The 17,823-nt window shown below is 40.7% G+C and overlaps 1 protein-coding gene across 1 annotated transcript; it reads left to right on the plus strand.

Annotated features, from left to right (window-relative positions):
* Positions 1–6: 6 nt before the first annotated feature.
* si:dkey-33m11.6 (uncharacterized protein LOC555986 homolog) lies at positions 7–2,912 on the plus strand. Its single transcript, XM_017434582.2, has 2 exons — positions 7–568; positions 1,393–2,912. The coding sequence occupies exons 1-2, from the start codon at positions 400–402 to the stop codon at positions 1,461–1,463; spliced, it is 240 nt and encodes a 79-aa protein (XP_017290071.1). The 5' UTR covers positions 7–399; the 3' UTR covers positions 1,464–2,912.
* Positions 2,913–17,823: the final 14,911 nt, after the last annotated feature.

Consider the following 17,823-nt stretch of genomic DNA (forward strand, 5'->3'; position numbering starts at 1 on the left):
CTGTAAGGGACGCGCGCGCGCCTCCATTTCCAAAAAAGCAACACGCGCGCAGAGACAACAAAACCTCTGGATTGTGTGTGTTTTTTGTTCTTTTTAAATAATGTTGCCGAAGCTCCACGACCGAGGAATCTGAAGAGCTTTTGGTTTTTTGGTGGTTTTTTTGGTTTTTTTCCTCTGATGGACGGAGACAGACACGTGTCCTCGGGGTAAACAGAAAGGAATAGGTCGTGCCAACAGATTGCTTTTGTTTCTTTTATTGTTTTTATTTTTTACTTGTCTAATGTTTATCACCGACCACGGGGTTTAAGCTTTGGGACAAACATCCCCCCCCCACCACCACCCCCCTTCTCTAACACTATTTCATCTGGTGCGCCTTGGTGATTAAGACGCATTTTGGAGATGTCGGAAGTGCTGCCTTTCAACGAAGAAAAAATGAGTCATTATGGAAATGAGGGCGACGAGGGACACCTTTCCTTCACCTGTCGTCTTCAAGACACCAACAACTTCTTCAATGGCCCACAGAACAAACGTCCGCCCAAACTCGGACAGATAGGCAGGAGCAAACGGGGTAATTATATAATTAAGGTTTATTTTTTCTTGTTGTTGTTGTTGTTGTTTTTTCCTCCCCTCCCCGCTTGTTTGGTGATGAGGTCAATGCGCACTTTTTTGGTTACCATAACTGATGATTTCACCCCCTCCCCGAACAGCTGTAATGTTTCAGGTTGAGAGGAGAGTTAATATTTGTATTTGTTGTTTATTTATTTATTTATTTATTTATTTATTTGCATGCGGGGTTCTGGTGAGCGAACGGTTGGGTATTCTGTTCACACCGCAACACGAGTTGAATGCGCATTGCGTGCCGTTTAGTGCCATTTGAATGTTGCCTCACAGACTTCATGTCCCCTCCCCCGATGAAAGGATGCCATGTTTGCATTCTGATCTGTGCGCTTGCATGATCAGATTAGACTCTCTTTCCTTTTTTATGTTTGTTTGTTTGCTTGTTTGTTTTCATGCATTCCAGATTGAGGCAGGCACACTATGGACAAACATGCAGGAGCTGGACCTGTAGGAGAGGCATTCACACATATGAACCTCTGCAGCATTAGAAGCACAAATGGTGCACATTTGCACGCATCTCTCTCCTTCCTTTTATAACATATGTAGTTTTTATTTTTATTAATGTTTTCGCATGCATGCACACATCACCTCAGCCCATGCAGCTCCTCACTAATGGTTCTGGGCTTCTTTAATGCCCTCCTGTCACTTGATGGTAAATTTCCAAGACGCCATACCAAAACGAGACCCCTCCCTCTCCCTTCTCCCCTCTCTCTCTCTCTCACCTCCCCCTTCACCCACCTCCCCTTTTAACTTTCCCTCCCCTGTCATCCACAGTTGTGATCGAGGATGATAACGGTGACAACGAGGCGAAAAATGGAACAGAGAAGACTTCGACGGACGCTTAGAGAGAGCGTCCGAGCTCACCGCTCCACCCCTAAAAAGAAAAAGAAAGAAAGAAAGAAAGAAAGAAAGAAAGAAAGAAAGAAAATGAGACACTCTTGAAATTTTTTTTATGATGACCAGTTTTAATCCAAAGACACTGTATATAAGCACTTTCTCTCATGTGGCAGCAAGCAGCACTTCCACGCCCTCCTCTCGCTGGATGACACACACACACCGCAGGCAGGGGTGGCAGCGAAGGAGACCTCCAGGTGGACCCCCCCCCCCACCCTGCTCCCCTCTCGACATACACACACATATAAACACACACACCCTCAGTTACAGGGTTTCGCCATAAATCCCATCGCAGGAGAAGCCACCAGGGAGGAGGAGGAGGAGGTGAAGGATGGAGATATAAATACAGAAATCAGGGACAGGAAACAGATCTAATATATATATATATGAAATAACTAAAGCACACACTTTCTCCTATATCTTCTCAATCAAACCTGTACCGTTCTTTCGGCTCTTCGGTTTTTTTGGATGAGGACGAGCAGAGTTTGTAAATATGGAAAGGGTAGCCCATATTTTTCTTGCACAAAGTGAGAACTGGTAAACCGGTTTGTTCCATTTATTTATTATTTGTCTATTAATATTCCTTGGGGATGTCTTTTGCTGTGACTGAGGCCTGAGGGAGTGTTTCTTTTGTCTTTTTGTTTTAATGTTTTTTGTTTTTTTCGTTTTTGTATGTTGAGCAAACTTTGAGCAAATGGGGAGTGCTATTAGTTTCCACTTTAACACTTCTTGATGTTGCCTGAGTGTTTTTTGTTACCATACTTTGCAGCTGACAAGTCATTTCTAAAAACCAGTGTACTTCCCAGCTGTTTGTAAAGCTTCCCAGGCTTTCACCTGGACTGATTAATACTGTAAACTTGAGTGTAAAACACCCTATTGATACAACTATTTATATTTGCATTGTGCATTATTGTGTGTGTGCCAAATTTTTATGAGGGTATATATACCGGAAACTTTTCTTTTTCGTGCTTTCTACGTACATTTACTCACTGAGTTCAGTCGTTTAGTTGCCATTATTTTTTAGGGCTCTTTCATAAAAAACAAACAAATAAAAAAAACAATAACAAAACACTTAATTACCAACTCATGCATGGCAAATATGAACTCATGCATGCATGGCAGCAGTTCTGAAACTCTTGTGTATTCTTGAAGCACCTTGTATAAACAGCTTTGAATGACGAACCTCAAGAAAACAGTCTTAAATCTGCGTTGTACTGTACGATTCTCACTGATTTGTACAGTGGCCTCATATCTTGTAATAAAAATTATGATAAAGTACTATTTACTGTTAGTGTTGATTGTGGTTTACAATAAGGAATGATGTATTTGATGTTGTTTTTTGGTTTTAAAAAGAAAAATCTTTTGAACCTGTAGCAAAACAAAACAAAACAAAACAAAAAGAATCAAACAAAAAATCTAGTTTTGTATCAGAAAGATGAAGACAGTAGCAGGTTTAGCTTGATTTACTATTGTTCTTTTTTTTTTCTTTTTTTGGGGGGGATATGTTGCTTGTACAGTTTCTCCTGTTGTTATTGTATTGCCTAATCTGGCTGCCAAGGAAGGTAAAGTCAGCATTTTTCCACTGTGAGCAAAGTAGCATCCGACTCTTTGGAAGAGGACAGAAACGGAGGGGGGAGAACGATGAGCAAATAATCCCACGGAGAATCTGAAATGCACACTTGGTCCTGATGAGACGCTGGGCTCAAACAGTTGCACAACAGACTATATGGACTATATGATCTCATTAAGTGCTACAGTACTGCAAATGATTTTTTTTTTTTTTTTTGTGGGGATAATGTACAACACTACTTCCCAATGCAATAAATGTCGGTTTGCATTTAAAATCTCAGCTTCTCTCTTTAATCAAGTCCTCGTCTACCCTGCCTCCCCTTCCCCCTCCTTTAACTCCGTTGCCAGAGATGTTGGGGCACCCAGGCATGAGGAACGCTGATGAGATGTGACATTTCCAGCTCTGCTGTGGTGACTGAATGATTCATGTTGTGTGACGAGCCTCTGTCAGCACGCAGCGTCTTCAACCCGCCCGACTCTCTGCCGGGAACATGCATGCAGCCCAAGTGCACACGCATGACTGTAAGCATGTCCATTTTCTCTCCAATCTGCAGGCGAGAGAAACACATCCCCACCCTCTTCCCCTCCTTCATCTCGACAGACATGAAAGGGGCCGCCTGTGCTGGGTACCATGGTAACAGATGCACCTTGCGCTCGATGGGTGCTGCGGCGGGGTTTCGGTGCAGAATCCCCGAGCCTCGGTTTGATATCATCTCTATCTTAAATGGAATGTTCTCCGTTCTCTTATCTCTGCCCTCTTCTACTCAAGACGCCCCCCCTCCCCCATTCACTCAGTGGCGTGACCATGTCATCCTGCCAAAATAGTCCCTTTCTCTCAAGAAGCCAGCCGACCATGACAGCGATAGGCCGTCCCCTCACACATGATCAGAGGATGTTACATTCGGTTCATTTCTGAGTTACTCTGAGGTCAAGCTTTTGTTCGGAATGATGCAATGAAAGCTGGAAGTGCTGGTTAGTCAAGCTCATGCTACGCCTATACAACCAAATTTATGAGGTTTATAAGTAAAATATGATCTCAGTGGCAGAAAAAAATTACAAATCTATAATCTGTTTTATTACAGTCAGGTTATTGGTGCAGTGGTATTTATTACTTATTTAATTGTCTTGCATTTAGTGTCGTCACTTATTAAAACCATCATCCTCCCACTGCATGTCATTTTCCACAGTTTGCAACAAACTTACCAGCAAGCAAGCAGCAAGTGCCTGTTGTAAATTACACCTACAAACGCAGAGCCACCTGTGACTCATTCAGTAAGTGTAACGCAGATTGCCAGCATGCAGCCAACCAGAAGTTGCGCAAAGAAGAGTGGGGTTTGCTCGACAAAATGAAGAAGTTACGAGTTACTGAACTGCAGGTGCATCAGGCGATAGAAGCTGCTAAATAATTATACAGCAGCTCTCAAAGCCTGACAGCAAAAGGTTTGAGGTGGTTAAGACGCATTATAAGAACAGAACAGGTGTCATTTCTCAGCACACACTGATGATTAATTGTTTTCGTGTTGCAAATAAAATATTGAACAAAAATTTAAAACAGATTTGTACTAAATCAATGGTCTTCTCTCACCGCTGGAGCAAAATGACAAATATAACCATCCTCTTTATCCATTTTATTTAAAATGTTTGTGATTTTTTTCTGTTTAGTGACTATTAATATATTGTAGTAAATAATTTAGCTTCCATGCACTTACATTTGTGTTCAGATGCTAACATCCACTCATTTTGGACAAGAGTGTCATCAATTTTGAACTTTTAATGATTTTTTTTAATCATTCTTTTTTCCAGTGTGGAAGAATTATTTAACATATAACTTCAATGATGTTTAAAAAACAAGAAATTAGTGCACATCTTTAAATTTTTAGTGGACTTTTAAAATCCAAATAGGGTCCAGAGTTATACAGGTTCAAATGTACACAAATTCTCAGTAATATTTAGTTAAATCTCCTTTAGCATGTTGCATCTCAATGATAAGCTTTTTATCTCCATCAACAAGCTCCTGACATAATTCTGGCTTATATTTGACCACTCTTCTTGATAAAATTGGTAGAACTCATTTAAATTGGTTGGTTTTCTGGCAAAAACTCAGCTTTAAACCTCAGTCCATAAATTCTTTACAGGGTTGAGTTTCAAACTTTAGTAAGACCATTCCAGCAGTTTCAATATATCCTGATTTATCCAATCAGAAACCAGTTTTGTGTTTGGGATCATTGTCCCGTTGAAACATTTAGGTGTGTCCAAGTTTTAGTCATGTACTTGTTGACTTGAAGTGAAGTTGAAGAATTTTGAGGTAGACCTCCTTAATTTTTCCCATCACTCAGTACCACAGGATGATGTTACCACCACCATGCTTCACAGTTGGTACAGTGTTTTTTGGGTTGAAAGCCTCACCTTCGTTCCTTCAAACACACTCCTTGTCGGTGTTGCGAAACTGGTCGATCCTTGTCTTAACTCACCAGAAAACTTTTCTCCAGAAGACATTTGGCTCGTCCATGTGGGCAAAGTTCAGCCGAGCTTAAAGGTGTCTCTTCTGGAGCAGGGGCTTCTTTCTCTCAGTCATATAAAACTGGCTTCACTGTGAACAGTGTCACTGGTGCTCCTGCAGTTTTCAAGTTCATGGTAGGTTTGAGCCTTGGACATTCCCGGATTGTTCCTGAACAGTCGGACCCATTTAATTTCATTTGAAGGGGGCAGATGAGGACTGGTCAATTCATTATTTGATGTCAAACACAACCTCTTTCTGCTGGCAAAGAGAAGCTACCAGCTGCAGTCAATCATGATCATTTAATGAGAAGTTAATAGTCATTCACCTTTTCAATTTTAAAAACAGTCTCAACCCTTCAGCAGCACTTATTAAAAGATTTAACTGAATTTATGTCATCTGTTTGTTTGCACCTGTATGCATAATTTGGACCTTGTGTGGATTAGTGAAAGTCGATTAATTAAAATTTGTTCTCCAAGTTTTTGTTTTTAAAATGCACTGGTATGTTGTACTATGATACCACCCTGGAAAAAGAAGGGTTAAAAAAATGATTAAAATCCCCAAACTAATGACATTCATGCTCACGATAAGTGTATGTAAACCTTTGACCACACCTGTATAGACAAAAAATAACCCGAAGGTGCCAGTTTGTTAAAAAAAAAAGTTGTACTTACCATTCTTCAAGTCATTCAGCCAAAGACTGATCAAGCTGGATCTTTGATTGAAGACAACTCGTAAACTGAAAGAGTCAAGCTTATTGTCAGTTGAAATAAGGGGGACTTATGGTGGAGACATTGGCCAAATCAAACACTGTAACACTTCTTGATATGCAGCATCACAGTGAATCAGGAGCCAGCCTGGTGGAGGGTGTGTATCGTCTGCTGTCATCAAACATGAGGGATGAGGGGACCTAAGATGGACTCATGGATCTGCTGCCTGGAAAGGAGAAGTGGATAAAAGAAAATGGATGAATGTGTGGGTCTCTTTTAAAGCGATGACATGAAGTGTACTCGTGCCACTTCTTGAGTATGTTCAGACTGACAAATAAATGTGGCTAAATGATAAAAAGCAACTAAAATAAAAAAAAGTTATGAAATGACGCAAAACTGTTTTTACAAGAACATAAAGATATTAAAAATTAACTAGAAGCACTCAGAGAGAACAAACCTCCGCCAAGGCTGTAGGGTCATTAAAAAAATTGTAGGATTTGGATCACCACTAAAATTTAAGCACTTGTTTTGTGACAACCCCAACATTTCCTGAAAATTTAATCAAAAATTCATTAATTTTCAAGTAATCTTGCCAACAGACAGACAAACCAGCCAACACTACTGAAAACATAACCTCCTTTGTGGAGGTAACCAGCAAACTGAAAACATTTGTTTTTGTAATATATTTAGTCAATAATTCTGCATTTTATTAGTCGTCCAATGACTGTGCACACTTATTTAATTTGATAAAACACAAAAGGTTCATTTTGTGTTTTTTGAATTTTAAAGACCTCTCGTTAACAATAAACAAAGGTGAAATGGAAAAACACGAGAAAATGTAGAATTTCATTAAAAAAATGTTAAACAAAGAAGAGGGAAGGATGGACACATTTCAGTAGCAACCTTTTCAAGGAAAAGTCTGAAAAACTAGAGGATGAAATAACAAACCCTGCAGATCTATACAATGGATGCCCTCAGGAGACAGAACCTGACAGTTTACAACATTTACTGTGGGGGATAAACTGACAGAAACACAGAAAATCAGTACACAGATGGCAGACATCAGAGACTGCTGAATGACTAAGAATTATCACAGGATTATATGCTCTGAGGTTTGGACATAAAAACATTTCCTGACTATCAGATGTTGGGATTTTTGCCAGGGAAGGTGTTGGTAAATATCGACCATGCAGGTGACACAGACATTTCCTTTATTTTCCGTTTTCACAGCGAACATACTGCAGAGTGAGACAGTCAGAGCAGAGCATGACCGTGTAAACAGGGAACAGTTCACTATGTACAGTGTGCATGTGAGCTTAATGTATGGAAAAGAGTTCAAATACCAGGAGGACACATGTAAATCTGTGTGTGTGTCCTCCATAGACTGGTCTCTGTTTCTCTTCATTACACACTATAAACAAACCAGAAGTAACATTTTCATTGTATGAGCATCTGTCAGACAGAGAGTTACTGACCAATTTCAGTTTTAGAAAACACACATCCTTATATTTATTTTCTACTACTTGACCCTGTCCAGCACTGAACAATGGTGAGAGGTGGGGTCAGCTCACCAGTCAGTCCAGCCATCCATCCATCCATACCTGCTTTTTCCTTTCTGGGTTACAGGCAGCTGGTGCCAATCTCCAGCCATCACTGTGCGAGAGGAGGGGTACACCTTGAACAGATCCCTCACACAGACACATAGAGACAAAAACTGGAGTCCCTGCAGAACATCCAAACATGCACAGGGAGAACATGCAAACTCCACACAGAAAGGCCGGAAAGCGAACCTGTGTCCTATTTGCTGTGAGGTGACCACTCTAATCACTGCCCCAGCTTGATGTCCCCTCACCAGTCCAGACAGCTAGTTTTGTTTTATGATATAACAAATTAAAGGATGTAACACAGTGGTGTCCAATCCTGGTCCTGGAGGCCCACCATCCTGGATGTTTTTGTTTCTTGTCTCTGCTCCAGCACACCTGATTTGAATGAATGGGTGATTAACAGGCTTCTGAAGAACATGAAGACCTGCTGAAAGGGTAAGTCAACCACTGAATCATGTGTGTACGAGCAAGAAAACAACAAAAACATACAGGATAGTGGCCATCCAAGAGAAAAATAGGACACCACTGATGTAAAAAACAATGTTGTTTCAGATCATGCAAAATCATTATTACTGAAAACTTTCAGGATTTCTATTTTTTCCATTTTTCTTCTTCTTCTCTTTTTTATAATCAAAGCTGGGATCTGAAATTGAAAAATAATTGAATAAAACACCTTCTAAAATATAATTAGCTTTTACATATTATCACTTTCCTGACCCGGGGCCTTTCTGGGTGGAGTTTACATGTTCTCCCTGTGCATACGAAGGGTTTACTCTGGGTTCTCCGGTTTCTTCCCACAGACCAAAAACGTGCATGTTAGGTTCATTGGTAACTGTAAACGTGTCCCTAGGTGTGAGTGAGAGTGTGAATGGTTGTTTGTCTCTATGTGTCCCTGTGATGGACTTGTGAACTGTCCAGGGTGTGCCCCGTCTCTCGCACAGTGACTGCTGGAGACAGACACCAGCTCCCTGCAACCCAGAAAGGTAGAAGTGGGTAAAAAAAAGGAAGGATGGATGTATATTATCACTTGTACTGTAATTATTTAAGCTATTTATATATTTATTTGTTTATCTGTCACTGTTTAGTTGCAGTTGGACCAAAGGATGCAGACAGATATTGAGAAGAATAAAGATTCAATAAAAATAAACTTAAACAAAAGGCTGTTGTGGCAGCAAAATGCAAGGTAACTAGAAAAGACCACAAAGAACACTGGTGGCAACAATAAATTCTGCTGCCAAATTCACCAAATTCAATGAAACTTGCAGATTTAAAGTGTGTAAGTAGATTTGATTTATATAGCACCATTCATGATATAAATCACATCAAACTACAGTAACATGAAATACACAAAGATCAAATGAATCAAGGTGAAATAAAAACAAAAGTTATAAAATAAGCTAAGATACAATCTGATAAAAGCAGATTAACTACAGTACTAGCTAAATCCCAGTCTATAAGATGAGTTTTCAGTTCTTAAATAAATCCATTAAGTCCACAGAACCTAAATGGAAAAGTAGAGTTTCAGAGCATAGGGGCGATGACTGCATAGGTTCTGACACCCTTAGTTTATAGCCTTGATTTAGGGACAAATGACATCCTTGATCAGTCAACCTCAGGGTCCTGATGGTGACATGTGGCTGTAAAAGCTCAGTCACCGTGCATGCAGACCTTTAAAAGTCCAAAGCACAACCTTGAACTGAGTCCTGTATTGGACGGCATCGTTCCTGACTCATTACAAAGTGACTTCATGTTAAAAAACACTCTCAAGCTCATAGGTGATGGTCAGAAGTGGAAACGTCAGAGAAAGGAAAACAAAAATGCTGCTAGGATCATATGAAGGTTCATCAGAGTTAATCTGCCCTCCAATCAGCAGCCACAGTGTTTCCACCTTACTTCAATATTAGATAATATGAATAGACTTTCCTCTCCCTGAAGTGTGTTTAACACACTTAAAGGCCAAGGAATAATAACATATCATAGTGATGCATTAAATGCTGCCCCCTTCAAATTCAAGTTCAGGCTGAAATTACGTTTTACAATAAATGGATCCTTCATTATTGTCATTAATGCTGAGGGAAGTTTAAACGACTCGGTGTCTGTTTGGGTGATATTGTGGTAAATGGGCTCTGAAGTGAGCACTCGTGAGAAAGTAATCACCACGGTGCAGTGAAAAGGGGCAGATGAAAGTCAAGAGCTGGATGGCTGTTAGGTTACATAAGCTGTGACAGGTGAAAAGAAGATGTAGAAAGAGGGAGGAGGAAGAGGAGCGTCATGAAGGATGGGAAGAGACAGAGACATTCAAGCTGGAAGGACAGGGGGAGTGGGAGAAAGAGAGCATTCATAGGTCACTGGCATGAAGGGGGTAAAACCACACCCTTATACAGGCCCTGCACTACAGAACACACACACACACACTCCAGTCTGACTGATTCAAAACCCAGACATCAGCTCCTTCCTGCTGCACTCCCAAACATGACCTTTGTTTCTGGCAGGGAAATGCCGGCTGTGACCTCAGAAGCGCTCGCTGGGAAAATCACCTCTACTCTTTTTCAGCGCGACTGAATGGGCGTTATATGATGCAGAATATTTTGTGTACCGAATGCAAATGGCTGAGGCAAAAATTTGCATTTCACTCCACTGCATGTGTGCACCTCTGCGGTTTTGCATGCTCTTATTACATTTCTTTGTCTATTTATGCTTGTGAGTGTGTGTGTGTGTGTGTGTGTGTGTGTGCGTGTGTGAACCTGTGTGGTGTGCAGGCTTTTTTAGCACTGGGATCAGGTATTCTCTCGCTGATTGAGACTCTGCTGGGATTTCGCAAGGACGACTGCTGATAAGGAAGGAAATGCAGTCCTGTTTGGGAAAATAAAGGCACCACACCAGAATGTTCTGTTCGTTTCTGAATGGGGGGGGGATTTACAATTGAGTATTTGTCCAAAAAATCAACCCTGCCTGGGGTACGATAGCAAAAAACAAAAACAAAAAACAATTAAATTTGATGATGTCAATCTTTCGGTTTCTTCTTAGATATCAGTCCAGGTTTCCCCTCACCTCAAACAACCTGCCTGCTTGACAAGCTTTAACAGATGGTTCTGTCAGGGCAGGGCGATAAAACCGGACAAACAGCCAAAAAAGACAGAGATGGAAGGACCACTCTGCATTTGGATTATGCCGGAGAAAGGAGGAGATGCAGGCAGGCAGAGAGAGAGAGAGAGAGGGGGAGAGAGGCACGAGATGATGGAAGATGAGGAGATAAAGAGAGATGGAGAGCCGGAGAGGAAAGGAGGAGAAGAGAGGGATAAACTAAAGTGAGGAGTATAGAGAGGTTGGAGGAGAGGACGAGAAACAGGAGCTCGACATGATGAAATGAATGCCAGGGAGAAACAGTTCAGACCCACCAGATGGTTGCTATAGCAACCACATTCCCCAGCCTCTCTTCCTCTATCTCTCACTCTCTGTCTCCCTGTCTGTAGTTGCTTTGTTGCTGCTTCAATTCTGTGGAGGGGGAAACCGACGGATGAGAAAGAGAGAGAGAGAGAGAGAGAGAGAGAGAGAGAGAGAGAGAGAGAGAGAGAGAGAGAGAGAGAGAGATTTTTACATTTTGGTGCAGTGGCATCATAAAGCGATCAAACAAACTTGTTTACATTTAATATGAGGATTTTTTTTTTCACTCGCACACCCAGCAAACTGATGCACAGGTTACGTGTTGTGGTGCACTTCCTGTGTATAGGTTTATGTGCGCATCAGAGACCAATAGACCGAGTTTCTTATATTTATTACATGAGTGTTGGGGATTGTTTGGTGAAGCTTTGCTGCAAACACTGCAGACAGATTAAAATGCAACGAGTGTTATCCTGGAGCTCCACAGCAGAGCGCTACAGTTTCATACGCAGAGTCAGATATCTCCATCCAGAACATATATTCAGCCCTGCATCGAACATAAACTCCCATGAAACCCCACTCTCATACACAAACTGCATGTTCGTATACACACACACACACACGTGCTCACACACTCACAAAGCCCAGCCATGAAACAAACTGAGATGCTCAACAAAGAGGGGAAAAACAAAAGCTTGCAGGCCCCCCAGCTAATCTCATGCATGGAGATCATTTTCAAAACAGAACAAAATGGTGGGCCATCTCTCTCTGTGGCTGAGTGGGTCTCCACAGGGCCCCCAGGGCGGGACGGCATGTAACCGTGTACGCGTGCCTTCTGAATAAAAGATGCTGACCTAGATGGAACTACGCCATTGGTCACTTTGTTTGTTCTACATGCGTGATTGGCTCGTGACCAAACGCAAAACATGGCTAACCGACCGACTCAGAGCCGCGGGGGCCACATACGAAATGTTCAAAACTTTTTCTTTTAGTTTGTTTCTGCTGGAATATGGTCCTAAAGACAGAACTATCGATCTTAGAATAAACATGGTTAACATCTCTGTCCTTCAGTCTTTTTGTATCTTCTGTTCTGTCCCAGCCTCCACAAAGCTCCATATCTCACCTCTAAGTTTTTTTTTTCTTTTCTGAGTACACCATCAAAGACAGACACACAAATGAAAACATGAGAAGCATTTTCATCCTCAACCAATGTTGCCCAGCTCAGTGATGCAGACTGCACTCATGCAGCGTGCCAGCCCGGGACCACGTGGGACTAAACATTGTACATATGTCTGCAGGTCTGTGAGCATGAATGAACCCAACTCAAAGGGTATTTTGTATCAACACTGTACTGAGCCCTTCTACATTATTGATATGCAATTTGACTGCCTGCCATCAATAAATTATTGAGGAATTGAAAATTGTTGAGCCGAGGCTTGACAGCCTCGGAGCTTTTTGGCCCCGCTAGACGAGCGAACATGGCCGACTGATTATCAGCGACTGTTGAGCTCCAAACTGCACGACTGAACGAGTACTCTCCGTAATCCTTTTTGAGCTTTTTAAACTCAGGGCTGCTTAGCTCCCCACCACATGTTATGTAATGATCAAGCTGTTTATTGAGTGAATTTGTGGGGTTTAGTGAAAGCTGGGACTCCCCCTGGAGAAAGGGGGAAAGCTGAATCCAGATGCTCGTGGTTGCCAGGACAACCTTTGGAGTAAATCTGTGGCTCAACCTGAAACACAACGCACTGATTCCTCTATCCTATCTACCTCACAAACTTGTGATTGATCAACTGGTTTGATGTCCTATTGATTCAAAGTGGAGCAAAGAACTTAATGAACCGCTGACAGATTTCTGTTGAGCAAACCTTTCATTGTACTGGTCTTAAATGTCTGGTTCAACAGTTATTGCTTCATTCAGGTCTTTTACGGTGGGGCTTTGAGGAAATAATATGAACAACTAATGTCTTACCTGTTGTAGACAGCTCTTTAAACAACCTTGATTTGGAGAAAGGGAGTTAAATTCTGACTGGACTGATGAGCTGATGACTAGTCTGAGCAGAGCCAAGACCAAGTGGATTACTGCCATATTAAAATAGTGCAAACTCTGTTTTATAAACCGTTACAACATCCTCAGTTTTACATCACACAGTTATTTACATAGAATTCAGTGTTACTTGCAATAGGAAAAAGCAGCAGCAGCAAGCTGTAGCACGTTTGGTGCTAAAGCTTGGTCCAATCTCCAAATGTAGATTGTTTAGAGAGGTATTCACAACAGGTACACTATGAATTGTACATAACACCTTCTTTAAAAGATGTGAAGTATCCCTTTAAGCCAACAAATGGATGAAAATGTGCAGAAGGTTTAGGAATCTTCAAGCAAATTGAGTTTTGAGGTTTTAACAAATCTGCTTTAAGAATTTGCTAAATGGCTCCACCTAAAAGCAATAACTGAAACCATCTAAAACAAACTGAAATGTACAAATTACTCAGCTGAAATGATGAGTGAATTTCACTGTTTAGAAGTCCTGATGCTGACATGTTGGCCTGGAGAACCTGAGGAAATCAGGTTCTCCAGTTTGTCTTCCTTGAATCTGAGATGCCGGACAGACTTATTAAATCGTTTGGAATCGTGTGTTTCAGTATTTGCTTCTTTGATTTCTCTTCATTTTATTTAACTCTGAAAGTGTTGTGCATCACATTCTTCTGTCTTCTTTCAAGTCATCTGGTGTTCAGAACTCTGGTTTGAAACTGAATTACAACATATGTTTCTGTACAAATACTGCTGTTCCTTCATCACAGTATTTTAACCCTTCTGTGATCTTCAGGTCAAATGGACCCAAAGTTACAAGGGTTTCCCTTCCTCTCTTCGGTTACGAGGGCTTCAGGAGGGTTAAATATCGTCTAATACTGCGAAACCACTTTGCTGCACAGTCCCAAGGGTCGACTGCTAGATGGCGGCAAAGTGCTTCCAATACGATCCTTGGTGTATAGAATATGCATCAACAGGCATTAGTAGCCATCTTGGACCGGAAGCGGTTTGAAGCAATTTTCCAACAATCGGCTGTAAGGGGTTAAGCAGACTGCACATTTCAAAGGAAAAAACAGTAAAAGCCATTAGACAAAAAGACCAATGAGAAAACGAGTAGGTTTTTTTTTCTTCTTCTTTAACATTAAAACATCTAAACTTGTTCTAATAGGACTTAATGTATGCACGAAGGAAGCTCTTTAGATAAAAATCTTTAGATTTTTATGTAATACAATTCACTTTCTTTCAAAATAAATACTGTTATAGTGATTCATCTCTATCTGGATGAGATTTCATCTGATTTGTTTATATAAAAGACAGACCAGATCTACAGTAAAGTGAAGGAGTTCAGCAGCAAAGCCGCTGCATCCAGATTGAAATTCCTCCTTGATGTCCAGAGTGCACCATCAGCCTCAGAGCGAAGCCTGAGGAATACCAACCAGCTGTCAGCCCCGAACTCCTCTGATCCATCCTGCTTCTTCTCATCCTCTCTCCCTTTCTCTCAGTATGCTCTCCGTTGTTGACTGAAAACAAGTGCTGCATCACCATTTTAGATTCTGGTGTGGGTGTGCAGGTTGTGTGTGTTTTCACTCTGACTCTTGCTAAAGATGCATGAAGCGAGCAGTGAGGAGTAAAGAATCAGGGGTATGAATCTTAATGACTTCTTCCAGAATGAAAGCAGGATGAAGAGGTCTGGGGAGAATCCCCTCCTTAATCTCCCTCTCTTTCTCTCCGCCTGTTGGCTTGTCTTCCTTTCACCTATGGACCCGTGCTTACAGCTTGTTCGTGTTTACAGGATTTGTTTTCCCTTTGAGTCCGATTAATTAGCTGCCAGTGGACAATACTGAATCTGAATGCTGCCATGTTTAAAACAACAAGAACAAGAAGACAGAGACTAACTGCAGCATATTTTAACACACAGCGCTGCTTTTATGTAACAGTAGTATCATAGCCAGTTCATTTACATAATGGTATCAAGATCGTGAATGGTATTCATACACTGTAGCTCTGCAGAGGGATCATTGTTTGTGTTTGAAGGGGTAGAAATTTCTAGATTATATTATTTTTACTATAGTCAAATAAGATCTATGAGAACCAAACCTACAACAAGAAAATATCCCCAGATTTTAAGGGCATGTCTGCATATTTTGTCACATATTCAGGCTGGACCAGTTGAGCCTCTTGTCCTGTGCCAGTGCTTTTCCCCTCAATCTTACAACAACTTTCAACTACAGTAACCGCTGGTATCAGTGCTGTACATCTTCAAAATGTTGACTCCAGTGAGTATAAAAGAAAGACTGTCATTTTGTTTCAAACATCAGTAGGCTATTAGATGGCAGCATTGCAACAAGAAGCTGGTTGACCAACAGCAACAACGAATTGTAATATTCGTCAACATATAAACACAGGGCGTGGACCTGGAAGTTGAAGCTACAAAGGACGAGCGCCCCCTTGCTGCTGGCTGTAGTACATACTGTAAGTCCTGTGACTGCATGGAAACGAATGAAGGTGTTCGCTTTTGTTGGTTCACGTAGTTCTTACCTTGCTGCTGTATGTTTAAATGTGCATTCTTAAAAATATATTTAGCTTCAACGGGTTATTTGAGAGTTTAAAGAGTGACATGTTAGACTGATTGAACGTGTGACAGCCTGTTAGTGAGTCAGGCAGATGTGTAGGCAGGACTTTTTTACTGATTTTGACTTCAACAATGGAAGTTTAGAAGTCACTTCATCTTTTTTATATCTATGACCATAATGCTCTCACTCAGATAATAAAAAGGATAATTCAGACCTTCATGAAGTGGGGTTGTGTTAAAAAGTCGTGAAAATTTTCTTTTGAAATCTGTTTTTGGAACTGGCCAAACTCAGACTAGCATTTAACTCAACAATTCAAAGCAATTTTTTGCTGTCTCAAAAAAAGTAAAATAAAAAAGAAATTCTAAGCTGCTCATACTACTGCAATTTTAGAAACATTTCCATCAACCATCAGTTTTGAACTGTGAGAATAGTACAACAGGAATATTTTCCTGCCGAAAATACCTCAGGCTGCACTGGAATTTGTGCTTGCAAATAATTCGAAAATTCTGTTTAAATATCCATGTAATGCAAAACTGACTGTATTGTAAAAGTGTATAGAACAGCAATTGCATGAACCACACAAAAATCTACTTTGGTTTTGCCCCACTCGGACTAACCATAGCTCATCAATTCAGTCACATTTAAACTCTATTTCTCCAATTTAAGCTCACCTAAAGAGGTTATCCACAACATGTAAGATAACTAAAACTCCACTACAAAAATATCTGAACCTTCCCTTTAAGGAATCTCAGAAAGAATGAGTGACGTAAAAGCCAGTGATGATGTATTTCTTGCATGTTTTCCACTCGACAACAGTAAAAAACAAAAAAGTATTTATTTAAAAAACAGATGAACTGTTAATATCAGATTTATATGCATCAGTCTATTTAAATGTAAATCCTGCGTACACCTGCTGAATGTGTACGACGCCCAAGCAGACTGCAAAACAATGAGGACAAACCTAATCATTGATGAAGTGCTGGTTCACTCATTCATAATTCACACACTGCCTTGAGGCATGTGTCTGAATGACTGAATGAAAAACTCCACATTTTTTTTATATATTTGCACATCCAGATTAGTTAATAAAATACAGACAAGAACACCTCAATTGAAAACAACTAATTACGCTCTTCTAATTGATCAAAATAAATCATTTTGCCTGATTTTCTTCTATTCCTTGTTGCATCGTCCTCCTGCAGTGCTGTTATTTTTTTTTATTGTTTCCTACCATTAACAGTAGGTTGATCCTGCTTACGTCAAGGAGACTTGAGATAAAGTACTGAAATGTTATTGTGTGAAATGATAATAAGGAGGATCCATATAAGCATCACATGCAAACCGACACATTGTAAAAGTATGAGCATGGAGTAGTGTTTAAGTGATTTTATGTGTTTGTGGGATGTCATTTCTTCAGATTGGTCAGAGTGTGACACTTCCACCTTGATATCTTTTCTGTCAGATTCATGGCTTGAAAGAAGTCCTTATGTGGCAAACAAAGTCCTTCTTTCCGTCTCTTCCAAATTCTCTGGAGACCTCAAACCTTCCTCTTACTCTTTCAGTTGCTATGGATACCTCCGGCAAGGCAGCTGATTGGAGGCAGCAATAAACTCTGCTCTTTGAAGTCTTTGACAAATTTGTCAACGAATTGATGATCTAAAAGCCACCGGTGTATGTACTCACACACATATGGATAAACTATTTCATACACACACACAGCAGTGTTAGCTGTTATGGTGACGGGAGAACAGAGATGAATGTAATTTCTTTTAGAACAATCCAAAGCCACTGTCATCATCTATCAATCTAAGGCAGCAGGGCAGATGAAATGTATGAAATCAATTCTGCATTTTATTAAGGAGCAGGGCAGCCACAGCAGTCCTGCTCCTGAGGTGACCATGGATGTTCTTGCACTATCCAGAAGGCCAACTCTGTGGCCTAATGT

Source organism: Kryptolebias marmoratus, linkage group LG4, assembly GCF_001649575.2.
Source record: "Kryptolebias marmoratus isolate JLee-2015 linkage group LG4, ASM164957v2, whole genome shotgun sequence".
NCBI classification, from domain to species: domain Eukaryota; kingdom Metazoa; phylum Chordata; class Actinopteri; order Cyprinodontiformes; family Rivulidae; genus Kryptolebias; species Kryptolebias marmoratus.

What these genes read in the sequence shown, in the direction of transcription:
- si:dkey-33m11.6 (XM_017434582.2), top strand. Translation starts at nt 400, where the DNA reads ATGTCGGAAGTGCTGCCTTTCAACGAAGAAAAAATGAGTCATTATGGA. An exon ending in GATAGGCAGGAGCAAACGGG is followed by an intron (nt 569 to 1,392) that starts GTAATTATATAA and finishes TGTCATCCACAG; the next exon opens with TTGTGATCGAGGATGATAAC.